This window comes from Scyliorhinus torazame, chromosome 14, assembly GCF_047496885.1.
Source record: "Scyliorhinus torazame isolate Kashiwa2021f chromosome 14, sScyTor2.1, whole genome shotgun sequence".
In the NCBI taxonomy this organism is placed as follows: domain Eukaryota; kingdom Metazoa; phylum Chordata; class Chondrichthyes; order Carcharhiniformes; family Scyliorhinidae; genus Scyliorhinus; species Scyliorhinus torazame.
Genome location: NC_092720.1, coordinates 119,265,272 through 119,288,161, shown reverse-complemented (window position 1 = coordinate 119,288,161; position 22,890 = coordinate 119,265,272). Strand labels below are relative to the sequence as shown.

The window sequence follows — 22,890 nt, the reverse complement described above, 5'->3', positions numbered from 1 at the left end:
GATTCCATAAACCTTAAGTTGGTTGATATGAAACCATCCTGACTTTCCATTAGGATACGTTATTTTATATATCGAGGGGCTTACTTTATCTGAAATCGAGTAGGGTCCTGCAAATTTAGGGGAGAGGAAAGAACTGGAGTTATGTAGGGAAACCATCACCTGCTGACCGACTGTATACTCTACTGGGTGTACTGTTCTATCAAAGCAGGCTTTACTCTGCTTTTTCCTAGTGCCTCGTCAGACAGCTGCAGCAAGCTGGGCTGCCTTAACATTTTCCATTACCTGTTGGACTGCTTTTTCGTGGGTGAGGTGGTGACTGTGGGACTGGCCAAATCAAGTCCTAATAAATATTCAGTTCCTTTCATGGGTCGTCCGGTCATAAGGGTGTGGGGGGTGAAACCTGTGGAACTTGATATTGTGTTCCGAATAAACATAAGTGCAAAGGGGAGAACTGTTTCCCATGTAGTGTTGTGCTGTTGCACCATTGTCCTGATAGTTGCTTTTAGGGTTCTGTTCATACGTTCCACAATGCCGCTGGATTGAAGGTGATAGGTGATATGGAATTTTTGTTTTATCCCAAAAATCGTCAAAACATTCTGCATCACTCTTCCTGTAAAATGCGAACCTTGGTCCGATTCACTGCTGCGGGGAGTCCCCAGCGTGTAAATATTTGCTGTGTTAAAATCTTGGCTGTTGCCTTAGCCGTGTTTGTCCTGGAGGGAAATGCTTCCACCCATTTCGTGAAGGTGTCGATCACTACCAACACATATTTAAAACCATTTCTGCAGGGGGGGAGGGGACCAATATAATCTAGCTGTAAATTCGTCCATGGGACATTAACAGGGCGGGTGTGTCTTAACTGACCTTTCCTGGAGTATCTGTCTGGGTTATTTTAAGCACTAATTAAACAATTTTCAATATAATGGGTGACGTCCGCTTTTAAATCGGGCCACCAGCACAAAGGTCTTAAGTGGGCAATGGTGGTTTCTATCCCCTGATGTCCGTGTCCGTCATGAAATTGACAAATAATCTGGTTCCTGTCCTGGGTGGGGACCACATAAATTCCATTCTTTAATACAATTCCATCCTGTACCGTCAGTGTGTCCTTGAATTTGTCGTAGGGGGCTGGGAAGTGACCGTTTAAAATTTGTTGAAGAGTGTTGTCTGCCTTTTGGGCCTGTGCAAAATCTTGGATATTCGTCTGTGAGATCTGGACTGCGTGTAGTGGGGCACTCTCGGGGGGTTGCCAAAAGTGACCGTGTCAAGAACCTGCCTTTGCTAGTGCGTTTGCTTTTACGTTACCGGGTGGGGACAAATGATGATGGCTTCTGACTTTTATTATGCCATATTTCAGGTCTTTAGCTGTTTCCAGAATGTGCTTCAGTAATGGCGCTGAGGGTAGGGGTTTACCGTCGGCGGATAGATTCCCACAGGGGCAGGAATTCTGTCAAACTGTTGCAGACATATAAACTGTCCGAATATATATCTGCGGGGGTCGGGAAAGAATCTGGGTACTGCACTATGTATGCGATGACTGCTAACTCGGCTGCCTGTGATCCTAGATTTCCTGGTAATTTCAGTGATATCTCCTGGAATGCGTGTCCCTGTGCATCTTCCACATATGTACCACATCCTGTAATCCTTTTTCCATTATGAACAGTGGAGGAGCCATTAACGTAAATTTTTAAAGATTTATCCGTGGGCTGGGTTCTCTGCGGTCCGATGCCTGTTTTTGTGGGTAGTGATTTAGGAATAAAGGGTCCTATGTTGTGCCTGGCTGTGATGATTTCACACTCATGTGGGGTTCCTGCATATTGCAAATTATCTGCTAAAAATGTGTGTGTCTTTCTCCTTTTTACTGTGATGTCCCTTCCTTGGAAGAGTAGGGCCCAGCGTGCTGCTCTAATCTGGCTAACTGAACCGTCCTTTAACCTACCATCTAACAGCAGTTGCGTTGGGGCGTGCTCGATTAAAATCATTATGGGGTTGAGGCCTGTGATGTATGCGAAGTACTGAACAGCCCAAAAAACTGCGAGCAAGTACCTTTCGCAGGCTGAAAATCCTTGCTCCACTGGGTCCATAATTCGTGAGGCATAGGCTACGGGTCCTAAATGATCGTGCCTTTCTTGGAGTAGTACGGCCGATAGAGTTCGGTCGGTGGTTGCTACTTCTATGGCATATGGGGAGTGTGGGTCTGGTACCTGCAAAGCGGGGGCTGTACCGAGGGCGCGTTTTAATGTATCAATGGCATCCGTATGCTGTGGAAGCCATTCCCAAGGGGCGTTCTTCTTAAGGAGCTCGGAAAGTGGGGCTGCTTTTGTGGCAAAACCGTTTATATGGTTCTTACAGTAACCAACCAGTGCTAAAAATGACCGGAGTGCAGTGACATTATGGGGCAAGGGCAATTTAACAATCAAATCAATCCGTTTTTGCTCTATCTCTCTCTTTCCGTGCGTGATGACTGTGCCTAAATAAAAGACCTTTTCTTTTAGGATTTGGGCCTTTTTCGGGTTGACTTTACATCCAATTGAGTGTAGGAGACCTAATAGTTCGGAAAGAAGCTAAATGTGCTCTTCCTTGGGATCAGTTTGTAGGAGCAAGTCGTGCACATACTGAATGAGGCATTCGGGTCGGGAAAATTTGGATAATCCATTTGCCAATTGTCTGTGGAAAATGGAGGGGGAGTTGTGGAAACCTTGCGGAAGGCATGTCCACGTGTATTGCTGTCCTTGGAACGTGAAGGCGAATTTACATTGGCAATTCTTTTCTAATGGAGTGGACCAGAAGCCAATGCTAATGTCAAGTACCGTAATATACCTTGACTGTAGTCCCTGCTTTAGCATTGTCTTGGGACTTGTGGCAACAGTGGGGGCTGCTAATGGAGTTACTTGAAATGAAATGAAATGAAATGAAATGAAAATCACTTATTGTCACAAGTAGGCTTCAAATGAAGTTACTGTGAAAAGCCCCTAGTCGCCACATTCCAGTGCCTGTTCGGGCTTTATTGAGTTCTCTATAATCGATGGTCAGTCTCCATGAACCGTCTGGTTTCCTTCCGGGCCAAATTACACCTTGGTCTAGCAAACTTTGAATTACCTTTGCAATTTCTCCCTCGGCTTGCTGTGGGAAGCCGTATTTTTTCTGGGGCTTGGGATTGGGACCTGTAATGAAGACTGTTCCAGGAATTTTCCCACAGTCGTGCTTGTGCTGGGCAAAGGCTGCTTTGTATTTCCTCAGGACCTCTCTAATTGTCCTATCTGTACTAATGGCTTGCGGATCAAACCAATAGTCGCCTACTGAGCAGATTCTGTGTTCGTAGTCTCCTCCTGTGAGCGTGGTTGTTCTAGACATTTTCCAAACACATTTATTCACGGGGTCAAAGGAAAGGTTGTGTGAACTCATGAAGTCGATCCCTAAAATGTGTTCTGCTGTTCGGGGCAAATCTACGAAGACAACAGGGTGCTTGGCATTAACGATTCCGATTCGGATATCTACGAGGGCCGTAATATATCCCTGCTGGATATGTCCTGTAAAACCGCTAAGAGTAATAGTGTCTGTAGTGGGCCATTTATCTCGGTGAAACATTGCAGAGGAGTTTATAGTGGTGCCCAAAGGAACTCTATGGTGCGTCCCCCGACTGTTCCTGTGCCTACTGGTCTACCTGACTTGTCCCAGAGTGTGTCGCAGACCCAAATTGGGGAGTCCGAACACCGTCAATCTGTGCTATTTATGGCAGAATTGTCTGGGCGGGCGCTAATACTGTGTATAGGCCTGGCATTGTTCCTATGTGGGGCGTTTGCTTGCTGATTCCGTTGCTAGTTCAGGGGGGGCATTGCCTTCGTGGGCGTAATGTCCCTTTTGTCCGCAATTATAGCATCCCTGTGCTCTGTGGTGCTGTCCATCATTTCTACCTTCGTTTACCCATGCGGGGTCCTGGTGCGTCCTTACTGGATTCATATTTGCTTCTACTTTCTCCTGCTCTGCCTTTTTATGTAGGGATAGTTCCCAAGCTCTGGAGAGTCTCTTCAGAACCCACACTTCATTATGTGTGGCGTCTGAGGGTCATAATTCGCACAGGCCTTTTGACCTGCTTCTGTGGCGTGGGAGACTAAAATGCAGGTCCATTTGGTTGTGTTTTCGACATTTAAGTGTGCGCGGACTAAATCTCCAAATACTGCTTTGAAATGGATCCAAAGGAGACCTGCATATGCAGTCGGATGCTCTCCCTTCTTTTGTCTACAGCGATTTAGACCTTCTACGGGGTCTCCTCTGTTATAACCAAATGCATCTAAAATAGCTGCCTTCATGTCCTGGAGGTTTCCTCCTCCTACATTCTGTGGATCGGGTAGTGTTGAACTAACGGATGGGTCAAGGCTCATATCACTATAAGTTTCACTTCCTCCGGTTCGTCCAGACCATACATAACTGTCTGTTGCCTTACTCGCTCAAAGAAATGGTGTGGGTCTGCTGTGGGTTGGAATGGTTCAATTTTGGTGCAGGTATCTCTCAATTGTGTGATGGATAATGGGGTGGTGTACACAAAATCGGGTTCGTCGTCAATTGCACTGCATGGCGACTGGATTCATGGAGTTGTGTGCTGCCTGTGAAGTCGGTGTTGCGGGTGCTTTCCTTTTCGGGGCCTGGGGGGCTCTATTCTGATTTTCGGTATCTTCTATATACCTATAGGCAGTTTCATTGAGTTCCTGCCAATCGTGGCCATCTTCCTGGTCTAAATTTGATCCAAAGGTGTCACTGAAACCATTTTGCACTGAGAGCAGTGACTGTAACCGTGAAATTTGCTGCCTGCATTTGGCGTGGTCTACCGAACTCTGCCTTTGTTCCGCTGTGGAACTGTGGAGTGCTCGTAAAGCTGCCTTTAAGTCTGCGCATTGCTTCTTTAACTGTTCTACCTGTTGTTCCGTCTCTTCTCTTACCAAGACTGCGCGTTGTGCATCTTGGTAGGCCTTATCATATTGTGTCTGAAAGCTTCTTTGATGAACTAGATAAGATTGGTGTGCCCGTTTGACATCAGCCATCTCCTTGTCTTTTGCTGCTAGCTGCTCTCGGAGTTGCTCATTATACCTTTTCATACTTGCTAACGTTTCCCTCACTCTTCTCCTCTTTCTCTATAAGCTGTCTGCGGAGCGTCCTCACGACCTCCTCTGTTCCTCGCAATTGTGCCAGACAGGACACGATTGCCATCGGCTTACGAACTTTCCCAAAATTCTTCTTGTGTATCTCGGTTACGTTGTCCCACCAAGTTTCTCCTATACTACCAGGACCTGACTCTTTATTCGCACAAGACTCAGACCAAAGAGGCCATCCTTTCCCCTTTAAGTATTTTCTCAACTCTTCGTCCCATATGGGACACTGCTCTACTCTGTTGGTCGCTGCGACCTCGGGTTCCTGTGGGTTCATAAGCCGTTCCATTGCCTTTGCTACCATTTCTACTGGTATCACTTTTCTGTATCCTAAATTTGGGGCAGGGGTGAATAGGGCAGCGATGCAAACAGCGGGTATGGCTTCAGATATTTTCCGGTTCACAAAACTCCCGATAGTTTTACGCAACAAAACCTACCGAGTTTACCTTATATCCCTGTTAGTACGCATGCAAATTACTGCACACTTCCGAATCTTGGAGGTTTGATCAATACGGGTCTTACACTTGTGGTTTATTTCGCTTTTCCAATTGGGTTTCTAATTCAATGTTTTGTGGGTTGTCTCGGAGTGACAAAATCACTTCTAGGTCGAATCCCGTCAGAGGTCGCCAATTACTGTCGCCAATTTTGAGGAGTGGAATATTATCCCACTAACGTCACTAATAACTGTTGCCAATTCTGCACCGAAGACGCCAATAATTCTGTAAGGTAGGAGGGGATGGAGGCTAGGCCAGTTGCATGCTCCTCCTGTAGGATGTGGGTGGTGAGGGATACCACCGGTGTCCCCGCTGACTATACCTGCGGGAAGTGCACCCAGCTCCAGCTCCTCAAAGACCGTGTTAGGGAACTGGAGCTGAAGTTGGATGAACTCCGGATCATCCGGGAGGCAGAGGGGGTGATAGAGAAGAGTTACAGGGAGGGAACCATACCCAAGGTACAGGACAAGAGTAGCTGGGTTACAGTCAGGGGAAAGAAAACAAACAGGCAGACAGTGCAGGGATCCCTCGTGGCCGTTCCCCTTCAAAACAAGTATACCGTTTTGGATGTTGTTGGGGGGGATGACCTACCGGGGGAAGGCCCTAGCGGCCAGGTCTCTGGCACTGAGTCTGGCTCTGGGGCTCAGAAGGGAAGGGGGGAGAATAGAAAAACAATAGTAGTAGGAGATTCAATGGTTAGGGGAATAGATAGGAGATTCTGTGGTCGCGAGCGAGACGCCCGGAAGGTATGTTGCCAGAGGGGCACCAATATCCTGGGAGGGAGGTTTTCTAGTACTCTTCGGGAGGGTTTAAACTAATTTGGCAGGGGAATGGGAACCGGATTTGTAGTCCAGCAACTAAGGTAGCCGAATTTCAGGACACCAAAGCGTGTCGTGAGGCAGTGGGCAAGGGAACACTGACAAAGGAGAGTACTTGCAGGCACGGAGATGGGTTGAAGTGTGTATACTTCAACGCAAGAAGCATCAGGAATAAGGTGGGTGAACTTAAGGCATGGATCAGTACTTGGGACTACGATGTGGTGGCCATGACGGAAATTTGGATATAAGAGGGGCAGAAACGGTTGTTGGAAGTCCCTGGTTATAGATGTTTCAATAAGATTAGGGAGGGTGGTAAAAGAGGTGGGGTGGTGGAATTGTTAATTAGAGATAGTATAACAGCTGCAGAAGGCAGTTCGAGGAGTATTTGCCTACTGAGGTAGTATGGGTTGAAGTCAGAAATAGGAAAGGAGCAGTCACCTTGTTAGGAGTTTTCTATAGGCCCCCCAATAATAGCAGAGATGTGGAGGAACAGATTGGGAAACAGATTTTGGAAAGGTGCAGAAGTCACAGGGTAGTGGTCATGGGTGGCTTTAACTTCCCAAACATTGAGTGGAAACTCTTTAGATCAAATAGTTTGGATGGGGTGGTGTTTGTTCAGTAAGTCCAGGAAGCTTTTCTAACACAGTATGTAGATTGTACGACCAGAGGGGAGGCCATATTGGATTTGGTACTTGGTAATGAACCAGGGCAAGTGATAGATTTGTTAGTGGGGGAGCATTTTGGAGATAGTGACCACAATTCTATGACTTTCACTTTAGTAATGAGTACTTTTCTTCTGTATTTACAAATGAGAGGGGCCATATTGTTGGAGAGGACAGTGTGAAACAGACTGGTAAGCTCGAGGAAATTCTTGTTAGGAAGGAAGATGTGTTGGGCATTTTGAAAAACTTGAGGACAGACAAATCCCCCGGGCCTGACGGGATATATCGAAGGATTCTATGGGAAGCAAGAGATGAAATTGCAGAGCCGTTGGCAATGATCTTTTCATCCTCACTGTCAACAGGGGTGGTACCAGGGGACTGGAGATTGGCGAATGTCATGCCCCTGTTCAAAAAAGGGACGAGGGATAACCCTGGGAATTACAGGCCAGTTAGTCTTACTTCGGTGGTAGGCAAAATAATGGAAAGGGTACTGAAGGATAGGATTCCTGAGTATCTGGAAAGACACTGCTTGATTAGGAATAGTCAGCACGGATTTGTGAAGGGTAGGTCTTGCCTTACAAGTCTTATTGAATTCTTTGAGGAGGTGACCAAGCATGTGGATGAAGGTAAAGCAGTGGATGTAGTGTACATGGATTTTAGTAAGGCATTTGATAAGGTTCCCCATGGTAGGCTTATGCAGAAAGTAAGGAGGCATGGGATCGTGGGAAATTTCACCAGTTGGATAACGACTGGCTAACCGATAGAAGTCAGAGAGTGGTGGTGGATGGCAAATATTCAGCCTGGATCCCAGTTACCAGTGGCGTACTGCAGGGATCAGTTCTGGGTCCTCTGCTGTTTGTGATTTATATTAATGACTTGGATGAGGGAGTTGAAGGGTGGGTTCGTAAATTTACAGATGATACGAAGATTGGTGGAGTTGTGGATAGTGAGGAGGGCTGTTGTCGGCTGCAAAGAGACATAGATAGGATGCAGAGCTGGGCTAAGAAGTGGCAGATGGAGTTTAACCCTGAAAAGTGTGAGCTTGTCCATTTTGGAAGGACAAATATGAATGTGGAATACAGGGTTAACGGTTCTTGGCAATGTGGAGGAGCAGAGAGATCTTGGGGTCTATGTTCATACATCTTTGAAAGTTGCCACTCAAGTGGATAGAGCTGTGAAGAAGGTCTATGGTGTGCTAGCGTTCATTAACAGAGGGATTGAATTTAAGAGCCGTGAGGTGATGATGCAGCTGTACAAAACTTTGGTAAGGCCACATTTGGAGTACTGTGTACAGTTCTGGTCACCTCATTTTAGGAAGGATGTGGAAGCTTTGGAAAAGGTGCAAAGGAGATTTACCAGGATGTTGCCTGGAATAGAGAGTAGGTCTTATGAGGGAAAGGTTGAGGGTGCTAGGCCTTTTCTCATTAGAACGTAGAAGGATGAGGGGCGACTTGATAGAGGTTTATAAGATGATCAGGGGAATAGATAAAGTAGACAGTCAGAGACTTTTTCCCCGGGTGGAACAAACCATTACAAGGGGACATAAATTTAAGGTGAATGATGGAAGATATAGGGGGGGATGTCAGAGGTAGGTTCTTTACCCAGAGAGTAGTGGGGGCATGGAATGCACTGCCTGTGGAAGTAGTTGAGTCGGAAACATTAGGGACCTTCAAGCAGCTATTGGATAGGTACATGGATTACGGTAGAATGATATAGTGTAGATTAATGTGTTCTTAAGGGCAGCATGGTATCATTGTGGACAGCACACCTCCCCGTGTGTGCGTGGGTTTCCTCCGGGTGCTCCAGTTTCCTCCTACAGTCCAAAGATGTGCAGGGTAGGTGGATTGGCCATGATAAATTGCCCTTAGTGTCCAAAATTGCCCTTAGTGTTGGGTGGAGACGTTGACCTTGAGTAGGGTGCTCTTTCCAAGAGCCGGTGCAGACTCAATGGGCCGAATGGCCTCCTTCTGCACTGTAAATTCTATGATAATCTATGATTAATCTAGGACAAAGGTTCGCACTACATCATGGGCCAAAGGGCCTGTTCTGTGCTGTATTTTTCTATGTTCTATGTTCTCATGTTGCCCTTCTTAATATCGAGTAATATTGCTTTTCAGAGTCGCCAGGTATCAGATGATACCGGGCCGAAGAATGCCGGTGTGCCAGGGCCAATAGAGATCGAACACATGGCAGTGTCTCTCTTTATCCTTTGGGGTTTCGCGTTCTTTTGGGCGGTCCTTCACTTTGGGCCCAATAATTTGGCAGGCTTCGATCACTGCCTTCGATTTGAGTCAATAAAGGGGCGGGTGCCTTGATGGCTGGGCGTGTCCTGAGCAGTCATTGACCTTGGCTGTTTGGGCTTCCTGGGTGACGGGAGTGGCGCCAATGTGTCTGGAATTGTATCTGATACCTGAGTACCAGTCCTTTGTCCTGGAGAAATGGGTCATTAGAATGCAAATCGGCTAGGGGTTCCGATACTGTCTGGTTCTCTCTCACCAAATATACATTTAGGCTCTGGGTTTGCCTGAATCCTGTATTGGCCATATTTCCCTTCAGTCTTTGCAAGTATCCATGTTTACTTTGTAAGTGGCCATCCCAGATGGCTACAGCTGCCACACTTTCTCTTTGTTGAGACAGAGGGCGCAATCTAACAGCAGCGTCGCGCCGGCACGGATGCAAGTGAGCCAGTTAACTTGCGGGATAGGCCGAAATCGGGATCCATGCCGGGTGCCAATTGGTTTCCAATCTAAATGGCCCGACCCCAGTGGCGAGATCCAGATCCCACCGAGACATGGCGGAAAACCAATAATCACCAATTAAGGCCAATCTTTACATCATTAACGGGAAATACCCCCTGTCTAACTGTCTCCTGTGATCTACCCGGCTTCCCAGTGAGTGATCACGGAGGCGCCTTTTAGCACACCTATTTAAAAATGTAAAGCTCGCACAAATGCTGTGGGGGTTGGCGGAGGTGAGCAGCCATCTTTGAAACAAGGCAATCAGCCCAGAGGCATTTAAGTTGCTGCCCCAGTGCAGTTTGGGACAGGTGGATCAGCGTCTGGGGGACGAGTCCGGTTGAAAAATGGGGCCATCGGTAGGAGGAGTGGGGGTTCTCCCCTTGGCTGGGTGTGAGAGGCTCAGTGTCCCTGGGTCCAATATGCGCCCCCCCCCCCCCCCCCCACCGGATAGTGTGTGCCCATAACAGGGAAGACATCACCTGCTGCTTGTTCGACCCACCAAATACCCCCAGGATGGAGCCCTGTCTGTGGTAAATGTGCCATGTCACAGGCGAGTGTTACTGCCTGGCATTCTGATCAAACTGCAAAGCCTGGATGCTTTTGCCTGAACATTGGAGGGGTCCACAACAGAGGCAGCAGCCAACAATCAAATGCCAAGACCTGGGCCTTAGCACTAGGGATATCACAGTGACTAGAGTGTGGGTGTGTGGATCGGGGGGGGGGACTTGCACCTGGTCCTCCAAGTAATGTTCCCGGTGGGGCTCTGGGCTCCGGGGTCCGGTGCCCAACGGCCCGTGCTGTGGCTGGGAGTGCATGTGCAGGGCGGGGTTCCCCAGCACAAGCAGCTTGTTAGATGTTCCCCTGAGAGATGTCGGATAATGTAAGCGTGGAGGAGGCTTGGGGTCTCGAGGGTCCCGGGGTGGAAGCCATAACTGGTTCCTCACCCTCTCCAATTCCGTACAGATAACTCGCAGTGCTGGTGGCAATCCAGGCAGCCAGATGCAGCGAAGGCGGCGGGAGGCAGTGCATCGACGCAGGCTCGAGGTGACACCCCACGTGCAGGTGCCCACCCCACACCCTAAGGCCCCAGCTGCCCATCAGGTCGGGGAGGGACCCAGAGGGAGAGGCTGGTGATGGCCCAAGGTGTACAGGCGTCGTTGGTCGTTCGATGAGTTGTCGGACTCCATGTGCTGCAGGAGACTCCGCCTCAACAACTGGGCGGTATTCTTGCAGTCTTGGCACCATGTGGAGGAGGAGGCTTCCCATTCCCAGTTGTAGTCAAGGTCACTGCAACCTTGAATCTTTGTGCCTCAGAGTCATTCCAAAGCACAAGTGGGGACTTGTGAGGCATATCCCTACCTACAGTCCACAAGTCCATTTGTGAAGTCACCGATGACCTGTTTTTTAAGATGTATTTTATTACAAACAGATGTAAAAGAACAGTAACATACACAACAACACACTCAACGACCTCACAATCCACAGTTTGAACAATTTGTACCCCTTTTTACCCCATACCCACCCACTCTCCCTCTCCCGCGACGAACAATTCCTCAAACATTTAATGAATAACCCCTACTGTCTCTCAAAGCCCTCCTCCGCCATCCTCAACTCAAATTTGATCTTTACCAACCACAAGGTCCTTTGCTGGGTAATTAGAGAGGTGAAGACCACAACATCAGCCCCCTTCCCCTCCATCAGCTCTGGCTTTTCCGATACCCCAAAGATGGCCACCATTGGGTTCAGCCTGACCTCCAGCCCCACAATTTTGGACAGCAAACCAAACATCGCCTCCCAGTAACTCTCCAACTTCTCACTCCCCTAGAACATGTGCACATGGCTCGCCGGCCCTCGCACATACTTCTTGCACTCGTCGGCCATCCCTTGAAAGAACCCACTCATCCTTGCTCACGTCATATGCACCCTAGCTCATCCGCGCACAGGAGGATGTTGAGTTCACCCTGCGCATCGCCTCATATCACAGACCCCAGTCTATTTACCGCCCAACTCCTCTTCCCATTTGCACTTGATCCTCACCACTTGCCCCCCTCCCCTCGTTCCCCCAACCACCCATATATATCCTCAATCCTACCCTCCCCCGACTCGACCAGGAGCAGCAATTGCTCCTGTGGTGTTCTTTGTGATTCTGATATCAGGATGGATGTTGTGTTCACAAAGACCCCAGAACCTAAGTTCATTAACAAAGCTAACTTTTATTTACACTGCTTAAATTAAGCTCGACTACTTACTCCTATAGGAAACAATAATTATAGTAATCTACACTCTACTAACACTAGCCTCTACACTCTAACTGTGCTCTATCCTCTCTCAATCTCTCTCCTATGCACTCTATTCCAGCCACCCTCTCCCAGCAGCCGGAGAGTTAGTACTTTAAATAGTACTGCATTGAGCTCCATTTGTTTTTAATTGAAACATGACATTAACTCCTTGCAAACTGAACATTTCTATAATGTCACAGCTCCAATAGGATATATCCCGACAACCTGGGAAACGCCCTCCACTCCTTTCTTGCGAAGTCACGCACCTGCATATACCTAAATTCACTAAACTCTCCCGCAATTCGTCCAATTCCGCAAACTGCCCTTCCAGATACAAGTCCCTCACCCTCTCCAGTCCCGCATCCCACCACTTCCCGTACATCCCATCCATCTCCCCTGGCTTAAGCCTATGGGGCGAGATTCTCCGATAATGGGGCTAAGTGTTGACGCCGTCATAAAATCCGGAGCATTTTACGGTGGCGTCATCTGGCCCCACGGAGCAGCGATCCTGCATAGCATGGCACTGTAGCGCCTCACGCAGCTCCAGCTGCCGATACGGGTGCCAGCACGGACCCGCGCATGCGCGTAGGTTGTCATCTCCGTGCCGGCCCCCCGGGCAAAATGGCAGAGCCCAACAGGGGCTCGGCGCAGAGGAACATAGGCCCCCACCCCCGCAAATAGCCCGCCCGCCGATCGGTTGGCCCCAATCGCGGGCTGGCCACCGTGGAGGCCCCCCCCCCCCAGAGTTGGATCCCCCCTCCCCCCACAAGGACGGCCCCGGCAGCCAGAATACTGAGGTCCCGCCGGGTAGGATCACACGTGAACGACACCGGCGGGACCCGGCCGAACACGGCGGGCTTACGGCCCGTCGAGCGAGGAGAATCGCCGGGGTGCCGCATTGAGCGGCCAGAGAATTGGTGACCGGAGAATTGGAGGCCCAGTATCGGAGCGGCATCACGTGATTCGTGCCCCACCCTCCCGGCAATTCTTCGACCCGGCACGGGATCGGAGAATCCTGCCCGTGGTTCCCGCACAATGGCGTCAACATCGACATCCCATCCAATTTAAAGTGCCTCGTCAGCTGATTCCACACCCTGACCGTCAGATGCCCTGTATACCAGCAGCTGACGATGTGAACTTTGACCTGCACCAAGCCCATCAAGATGCCCGGGCAGCAGGATTCTCCGCCATTGCCAGGATGCCCCAGGTAGAAGTGTAATAGATGGCATGCATGTCATCTTACACGCATTGGGCGGTCCAGGAGTGCACTTCATTAACAGGAAAGAGTTCCACTTCCTGAATGTTCAACTTGTGTGCAACCATCACCTCAAGACCATACAAGTGTGTGTATGCTTCCCCGGGAGTGTGCATGACAGCTACATTCTGGGGCAGTCGGACATCCCTGGCATCTTCAAGAGACACCCCAGGGTGACCGGTTGGCTCTTGGGGGATATGGGGTACGTGGTGAGGTCCTGACTAATGACTCCAGTAACAGAGGCCAGAGATCGATGCAGAGCCCTGATATAATGAGGACCCTGTAGCCACCCGGGCTGTCATTGAGTGGTGCATCGGGACTGCTGGAAATGCAGTTTTGATGCCTTGACCGTTCTGGTGGTGCAATGCAGTACATCCATTTCTGATGTGAAGCCCATGGGGCATCATTACCAGTTCTAATTGGCATTAGATACCAGTGACAGTTTCTCCAGGTCGGTTTTTGGGAAGCACCTAACAATTGTCACTTGCAACCACACTTAGTGTTTCTCCTGTTAGATCATACCTGGAGTCTCTTGCATCATATACTGTCTGTCATCTCCTCGAAAGACCAACTCCTCGAAAGAGCAAGGCTGTACACCTGGGAACAACGCTGGCATCCCACTCTGGGTTCCTCCTATGCCTGATGGGTGGCCCGGACTTCAGGGTGTGTGGCAACCCGCTGCAAAGGGGTGCCACCTCCAGCCTACGTCGATGCTGCTGCCTTCTCCAGCATCTAGTTCCTGGGCTGCCACCAGCACCTCGAGGGCGTCATCTGCAGGACCGACACCACCATCCATTCTGGTATCTGTAAGGAATTGAAGCAGGAGAGAGACCGACAATACGTTAAGGCTTCCACCCCGGGAACCTCAAAGCCCCCAAGCCTCCCCACCATTTTGTGTCCCACCTTCTCTCAGAGTGCCACCAGCGAACCAGTTGTGCTGAAGAACCTCGCTCTGCACACTCACCCCCAGCCACATCAGGAGCCCCATATCCCAGACCCCTGTCGGGAACATCAGGGAGACTGTGATCAGGTGCCCTCCCTTGATCTAAACAATCACCCTTTGGTCGCAAAGATATCACCAATGCTGAAGCCCTGGTCTTTAGTGTTTGATTGTTGGCTGCTGCCTCTATGATGCTGGTTGTTCTCGTGTTCAGGCAAAGTGTTCAGTCTTCAAAGTTTGATTGAAATGTGATGCAATACTCATTGTCTGAGACTCGGCACATGTACCCATAAGAAGCCACTTGAGTAATATTTTACTGCCAAAATCAGTTAACATTAACAAAGATTTGAAAATCACATTCCACATATCACACTAATCATTAATCAAGACGGAAACGTCACTGTTCCATATTGGTACGAATACAGCACTGTATCATCTCCTTTTCACTCATAAAATGCCAACACAAGGTATCACCCTTCATAGCTTCCTCAACAGAAGAATAAGCCTGAGAATGTTTAATCATGTCCAGCACATTGTCGTAGAAACTATCTGTTCAGCAAGGCATTACTTGTTGGTTGTTCGATGTATCAATGCCTGAGAAGCACCTCAGGATTTACATTCAATACTGAAAACATTTATAATTCTGAATTCACCAAATGATTAAGAGATAGTCCTTCATGGCAGAGAGCTCAACAATACAGCTGCTTTTTCTGACTTCAGCTGCAACGTCAAATTTTAGGGAATGATTAAATAGAGCAGGTGAATTGGCTGGACAACATTTGAAAGTTGCACAAAATGTGATGAAACGGGTCGCGGACAAGAAATCCAAAGTTTGTAGTTTTGTCAGTGGAGATAAAGTTTTAGTGTTGTTACCAGTGGTAGGTGAGCCTTTAAAAGCTAGGTTTTGTGGACCTTATCTGATTGAAAGGAAATTAAGTGAGGTGAATTATGTGGTAAAAACACCAGATAGAACGAACACTCACCGAGTATGTCATGTGAATATGCTTAAAAGGTACTTTGAAAGGGAAGGAGAGAAAAAGGAGGAGGTTTTAATGATTCTAGCTCAAAGTGATGAACCAAATCCAGATGACTGTGAATTTGACATACCTGAAATTAAATTGGAAAATGAGGATGTTCTTAAAAATTGGGATAAATTGTTGAGTTATCTTCCAGAGGAAAAACGAACTGACCTGAAAGAGTTATTGATATCACATGGGCAAGTTTGTGGAGTTAAATTGGGAAGTACTAAAAAGCTATACGTGATGTAGATGTGGGAAATGCTGTTCCAATCAAACAACATCCATATAGACTTAATCCTTTCAAATTGGCACAGGTTAACAAAGAGATTGAAAGTATGCTTAAAAATGGCATAATTGAAGTGGGTTGTAGCCAATGGAGCTCACCCACAGTGATGGTACCTAAACCAGATGGTACCCAATGGTTGTGTGTGGACTACAGAAAGGTTAATGCAGTTACAAGAACGGACTCTTATCCTATCCCACTTTTGGAGGATTGCATTGAGAAACTGGGACAGTCCGCTTTTATTTCCAAATTGGATTTACTTAAAGGTTCTGGAAGTACCTTTATCCGAAAGGGTGAAGGAGATTTCAGCTTTTGTGACTCCAGATGGTATATACCAATTCAAAGTTATGCCATTTGGCATGAAAACCGCCCCAGCCACATTTCAATGGTTAACTAACACAGTTGTTTCAGGATTACCCAATTGTGCGGTCTTCATCGACGATCTGGTAATTTTCAGCCAGACATGGACAGAACATTTAAAACATCTGATGGAGTTATTCAATCGACTTCAGGAGGCGGGTTTGGTGATAAACCTAGCCAAATGTGAATTTGGAAAAGCCCAAGTCACTTTCCTTGAGAGGTTTTCGATACCCTCGAGACAAAGAGAAATAATGCGATTTCTTGGCATGAGTGGATTTGATCGAACATTTGTGCAAAGGTTTTGTAGCGTTATTACTCCACTGATGGACTTGCTGGAGAAACGTCAAAAATATCAATGGATAGCGGACTTTCAACAGGCATTTGACAGCCTGAAAGCTGTGATAACCAATGCTCCTGTGTTGGAGAATTGCAAGGGGCTCTGTGATCAGATTGAACTAAAGCATCTGACTTTAAAGAGAAATGCCGAGGCATAGAGCAATGGACGGATCGTGCAGAGTCCTTCTTGTTCAAAGAGACTATCAATCATGAAGGATTTCAGTTGGAGGAAGAAGAACAAAAAAAAATGGACTATATTATTATACCTGTTTGCGTGTGCTGTTTTTTTAAATGTAAAAGTATATTTACTGTGTGCATTTCTTAAAGAATGATCAAAAGATGATAAATGGAACCATCTTGAAGTTGATGATTAATTTTTTTTCTTGGGGGGAGGTGTCATGAGAATGTCGCTTTAAGAAATGTTTGGCTGCTCATGTTACTGCAGTGATGTCAGAGTGTGGGTGGAGCTGAGTTCTGGTTCTACTTTTTAGTTTCACCTTGAGAAAAGCTTGGGTGTGTCTCGGTTTTTTTGGTTTCGTTTTTCAGTTGTTGCAGCTGAAGTCAGAAAAAGCAGCTGTACTGTTGACCTCTATGCCATGAAGGACTATCTCTTAATCATTTGGTGAATTCAGAATTATAAATGTTTTCAGTATTGAATGTAAACCCTGATGTGCTTCTGTTTAAAGGTTTGTTAGGTCTTTTGGGTGTAAAAGGACAGCATACAGGTTACTTAGTGTTGTATTCTTTGGGGGGTATATTTAATTTACTGGTTGCTAAGATATTCACTGTTTGTTTTAAAAAGGTTAAATTGAGTTCATAGAATAAACATTGTTTTGTTTAAAAAAATACTGGTCCATTTCTGCTGTACCATACCTCTAAAGTGAGCTGTGTGCTCCCCCTACCACAATCTATTAAAAGTTGTGGGTCAGGTGAACTCCATGATACACTTTGGGATATTCTAAACCCTGACCCATAACATCTCCCTGAGCCCGGTGTTCCAGGTTCCAGGTATCTTAGAAAAATTGTCCTTCTTTCAGGCTACAGAAAATAGGGGAAACAGCAGCATCAGCCTCCAAGCATTTGCAGCTACACGCAGTAGCAAGCAGCAAACACAACCTGCAGCACCACTTTAGACTATCTTGTTCATTAAATAGTCAACATTTTAAAAAATAATTTAGAGTATTCAATTCTTTTTTTATCCAATTAAGGGGCAATTTAGTGTGGCCAATTCACCTACCCTGCACTCTTTTTGGGTTGTGGGAATGAGAGAGACCTGCGGTTACTGTGTTGCCTCCTGGGTGCCAGGGTCCACGATATCTCGGATCGTGTTTTCGGGATCATTAAGGGGGAGGGGGAGCAGCCCCAAGTCGTGGTCCACATAGGTACCAATGACAGAGGTAGGAAAAGGGATAGGGATGTAAGGCAGGAATTCAGGGAGCTAGTGTGGAAACTAAGACAAACAGAGTTATTATCTCTGGGTTGTTACCCGTGCCACGTGCTAGCGAGACGAGGAATAGGGAGAGAGCAGTTGAACACGTGGCTACAGGGATGGTGCAGGAGGGAGGGTTTCAGATTCCTGGATAATTGGGGTTCATTCTGGGTTAGGTAGGACCTCTACAAATGGGAGGGTCTAAACCAGGACCAGAGGGGTACCAATATCCTGGGGGGGGAATTTGCTAATGCTCTTCGGGAGGGTTTAAACTAGTTCAGCAGGGGATTGGGAACCTGAATTGTAGCTCCAGTATTCAGGAGGTTGAGAGTAGTGAGGTCATGAGTAAGGTTTCAAAGTTGCAGGAGTGTACCGGCAAGCAGCAAGGTGGTTTAAAGTGTGTCTACTTCAATGCCAGGAGCATCCGGAATAAGGTGGGTGAACTTGCAGCATGTGTTGGTACCTGGGACTTCGATGTTGTGGCCATTTCGGAGACATGGATAGAGCATGGACAGGAATGGTTGTTGCAGGTGCTGGGGTTTAGATATTTCAGTAAGCTCAGGGAAGGTGGTAAAAGAGGGGGAGGGGTGGCATTGTTAGTCAAGGACAGTATTACGGTGGCAGAAAGGATGTTTGATGAGGACCCGTCTACTGAGGTAGTATGGGCTGAGGTTAGAAACAGAAAAGGAGAGGTCACCCTGTTAGGGGTTTTTTAAAGGCCTCCGAAAAGTTCCAGAGATGTAGAGGAAAGGATTGCTAAGATGATTTTGGATAGGAGCGAAAGTAACAGGGTAGTTGTTATGGGGGACTTTAACTTTCCAAATATTGACTGGAAACGCTATAGTTCGAGTACTTTAGATGGGGTCCGTTTTTGTCCAATGTGTGCAGGAGGGTTTCCTGACAGTATGTAGATAGGCCAACGAGAGGCGAAGCCATATTGGATTTGGTACTGGGTAATGAACCAGGACAGGTGCTATATTTGGAGGTAGGTGAGCACTTTGGTGATAGTGACCACAGTCCGATTACGTTTACTTTAGTGATGGAAAGGGATAGGTATATACCACAGGGCAAGAGTTATATCTGGGGGAAAGGCAATTATGATGCGATGAGGCAAGACTTAGGATGCATCGGATGGAGAGAAAACTGCAGGGGATGGGCACAATGGAAATGTGCAGCATTTTCAAGGAACAGCTACTGTGTGTCCTTGATAAGTATGTACCTGTCAGGCAGGGAGGAAGTGGTCGAGCAAGGGAACCGTGGTTTACTAAAGCATTTGAAACACTTGTCAAGAGGAAGAAGGAGGCTTATGTAAAGATGAGACGTGAAGGTTCAGTTAGGGCGCTTGAGAGTTACAAGTTAGCTAGGAAGGACCTAAAGAGAGAGCTAAGAAGAGCCAGGAGGGGACATGAGAAGTCTTTGGCAGGTAGGATCAAGGATAACCCTAAAGCTTTCTATAGATATGTCAGGAATAAAAGAATGACTAGGGTAAGAGTAGGGCCAGTTAAGGACAGTCGTGCAAAGTTGTGCGTGGAGTCTGAGGAGATAGGAGAGGTGCTAAATGAATATTTTTCGTCAGTATACACACAGGAAAAAGACAATGTTGTTGAGGAGAATACTGAGATACAGGCTACTAGACTAGAAGGGCTTGAGGTTCATAAGGAGGAGGTGTTAGCAATTCTGGAAAGTGTGAAAATAGGTAAGTCCCCTGGGCCGGATGGGATTTATCCTAGGATTCTCTGGGAAGCTAGGGAGGAGATTGCTGAGCCTTTAGCTTTGATCTTTACGTCATCTTTGTCTACAGGAATAGTGCCAGAAGACTGGAGGATAGAAAATGTTGTCCCCTTGTTCAAGAAGGGGAGTAGAGACAACCGCAGTAACTATAGATCAGTGAGCCTTACTTCTGTTGTGGGCAAAGTCTTGAAATGGTTTATAAGAGATAGGATGTAAAATCATCTGGAAAGGAATAATTTGATTAGAGATAGTCAATACGGTTTTCTAAAGGGTAGGTCGTGCCTCACAAACCTTATTGAGTTCTTTGAGAAGGCGACCAAGCAGGTGGATGAGGGTAAAGCAGTTGATGTGGTGTATATGGATTTCAGTAAAGCGTTTGATAAGGTTCCCCACGGTAAGCCATTGCAGAAAATACGGAGGCATGGGATTCATTTGATTTAGCAGTTTGGATCAGAAGTTGGCTAGCTGGAAGAAGACAAAGGGTGGTGGTTGATGGGAAATGTTCAGCCTGGAGTCCAGTTACTAGTGGTGTACCACAAGGATCTGTTTTGGGGCCACTGCTGTTTATCATTTTTATAAATGACCTGGAGGAGGGCGTCGAAGGATGGGTGAGTAAATTTGTAGATGACACTAAAGTCGGTGGAGTTGTGGACAGTGCGGAAGGATGTTACAAGTTACAGAGGGACATAGATAAGCTGCAGAGCTGGGCTGAGAGGTGGCAAATGGAGGTTAATGCACAAAAGTGTGAGGTGATTCATTTTGGAAGGAATAACAGAAAGACAGAATACTGGGCTAATGGTAAGATTCTTGGTAGTGTGGATGAGCAGAGAGATCTCAGTGTCCATGTATATAGATCCCTGAAAGTTGCCATCCAGGTTGAGAGGGTTGTTAAGAAGGCGTACGGTGTGTTAGCTTTTATTGGTAGAGGGATTGAGTTTCGGAGCCATGAGGTCATGTTGCAGCTATACAAAACTCTGGCTCGGCCGCATTTGGAGTATTGCGTGCAATTCTGGTCGCCGCATTATAGGAAGGATGTGGAAGCATTGGAAAGGGTGCAGAGGAGATTTACCAGAATTATCTTATGAGGGAAGGCTGAAGGACTTGAGGCTGTTTTTGTTAGAGAGAAGAAGGTTAAGAGGTGACTTAATTGAGGCATACAAGATGATCAGAGGATTAAATAGAGTGGACTGTGAGAGCCTTTTTCCTCAGATAGTGATGATTAGATAACAATCTGATTCATGCCTGGTTCGAATCTTGGTTTTGGCCTTTCCTGCTATTTAACCGACGTACCCAGATCTGTCCCGGGCACAGCCGAGTAGTTAAATTGCGTCGAGAATCATGCAAAAGAAGGCCATTCGGCCCATCAGGTCTGCACTGACCCCCCCGAATGAGCACCCCATCTATGCTCACTCCCTCCTGCCCTATCCCCATAACCCAACTCACCTACAAATCCTTGGACACTATGGGGCAATTTTTAGCATGATCAATCCACTGAACCTACACAGCTTTGGACTGCGGGAGGAAAGCCACGCAGGCACAGAAAGAAAGTGTAAACTCCACACAGTCACCTAAGGCTCGAATTAAACCCAGGTCCCTGGCACTGTGCAGCAGTGCTAACCACTGTGCTGCTGTACCACCCATATGCCACCCTGCCGCCCACATATTTTGAAAATATCACCAGAATTAAACAAAGTCAAGATTACTTTATGAAAAGGAAATCATGTCTGACAAACCTACTGTCGTTTTTGAGGATGTAACTAGTAAAATAGATAAGGGAAAACCAGTAGTCTTGCTGTAATTGGATTTGCAGAAAGCTTCCCACATAAGAGGTTAGTATATAAAGTTAAAGCATCCGGGCTTGTGGGTAATATATTGGCATAGATTGAGAATTGGTCCGCAGATAGGAAACAGAGTAGGAATAAATGAGTCATTACACAGCGGAAGTTGGTGACTCGTGGGGTCCCACGGGGATCAGTGCTTGAGCCCCAATTATTCACAATATACAGCAAACATTTGGATGAGGGAACCAAATTAATATTTCAAAGTTTGCTGTTGACACAAAACCTGGTGAGAGGGTGAGGGTGAGGTAGATATTGAAAGGCTTCAACTTTAGATAACTTGAGTCAGTTGGCAAATATATGGCAGATGCAGCATAATATAGATAAATGTAAAGTTATTCACTTCGGAAGGAAAAACAGAATGGCAGAATATTGTCTAAATGGTGATAGATTGTGAAATGTTGACATACAAAGGGGAGATGGTGGCAAAGTGGTATTGTCACTGGACTAGTAAACCAGAGACCCAGAGTAATGCTCTGGGGACCAAGGTTCAAATCCCACTAATGATGACCATTATCGATTGTTGTAAAAATCCATCTCGTTTACTCATGGAAGGAAATCTGTCGCCCTTACCCAGGCTGGCCTACATGTGACTCCAGATCCACACTTAACACTTGTTGACACTTAACTGCCCCTTGAAGGGCAATTAGGGATGGGCAATAAACTCTGACCCAGCCTGCAATGCCCAAGTCCCATGGACGAATTAAAAAATTAATTTAAAAAGTATAACTGAAAGCAAGCATGCAGGTAACAGCAAGCAGTTAGGAATACAAATGGTACGTTGACCTCATTGCAAGAGGACTTGAGTACAGGAGCAAAGATGTCTTAATGCAGCTATAAAAGTCCTTGGTGAGACCACACGTGAAGTATTGTGTGCAGTTTTGGTTGCCTTATCTAAGAAAGGATATACTTGCCATAAAGGGAGTGAAGTAACGGTTCACCAGACAGATGACAGGATTGTCAACTATGCCTGTATTCACTGGAATTTAGAAGAATGAGTGGTAACTTAATTGAAACGTATAAAATTCTGACAGGTTGGACAGACTGGATGCTGGGATGTTTTTTCTTCTGGCTTGGGGAAGGGGATCTAGAACAAGATGTCATAGTCTCAGGGTACGGGGGTAGGCCATTTAGGACTGAGAGGAGGAGAAACGTCTTCACTCTGAGGGTGAACCGATGGAATTCTCTACAGAAGGCTGTGGGGGCCAAGTAATTGAACATATTTACTGCCCCTATTTGCTATGTTTCTATGCTTAGATTTCATAAATTATTATGAGAATCAATGATGGTTTTCATTCTCTAATCTCATTATGAACCTGGTCTGAGAAGATTCTATTTATTATGGATGTTAAAGTAGCCTTATCTTCTGTTCTTGAAGTTAGGGTACGATGAAGATAAGAATGATTATGTTTTCTATGGAGAATACAGTGAGAGCCAGTCTGCCCCAATACAACCTCCAGCAATTTCTCCAGCGCAGGAAAAGAAAAACAATTACAGGAACCATGTTGTCAACGAGATCATAGACGTAGAGAGAAACTATGTCAAGAACTTAAAAGACATCTATGAG

At 46.7% G+C, this 22,890-nt stretch overlaps 1 protein-coding gene across 3 annotated transcripts in view; it reads left to right on the top strand.

Moving 5' to 3' along the window:
- Positions 1 to 22,890, top strand: part of LOC140389972 (rho guanine nucleotide exchange factor 4-like) — a 196,785-nt gene that overhangs the window by 67,048 nt on the left and 106,847 nt on the right. For all 3 annotated transcript variants that reach the window (XM_072474689.1, XM_072474688.1, XM_072474691.1), the window contains exon 8: positions 22,702 to 22,890. In XM_072474689.1, the coding sequence (XP_072330790.1) occupies positions 22,702 to 22,890 (189 nt within the window). The remainder of the gene's footprint in view (positions 1 to 22,701) is intronic.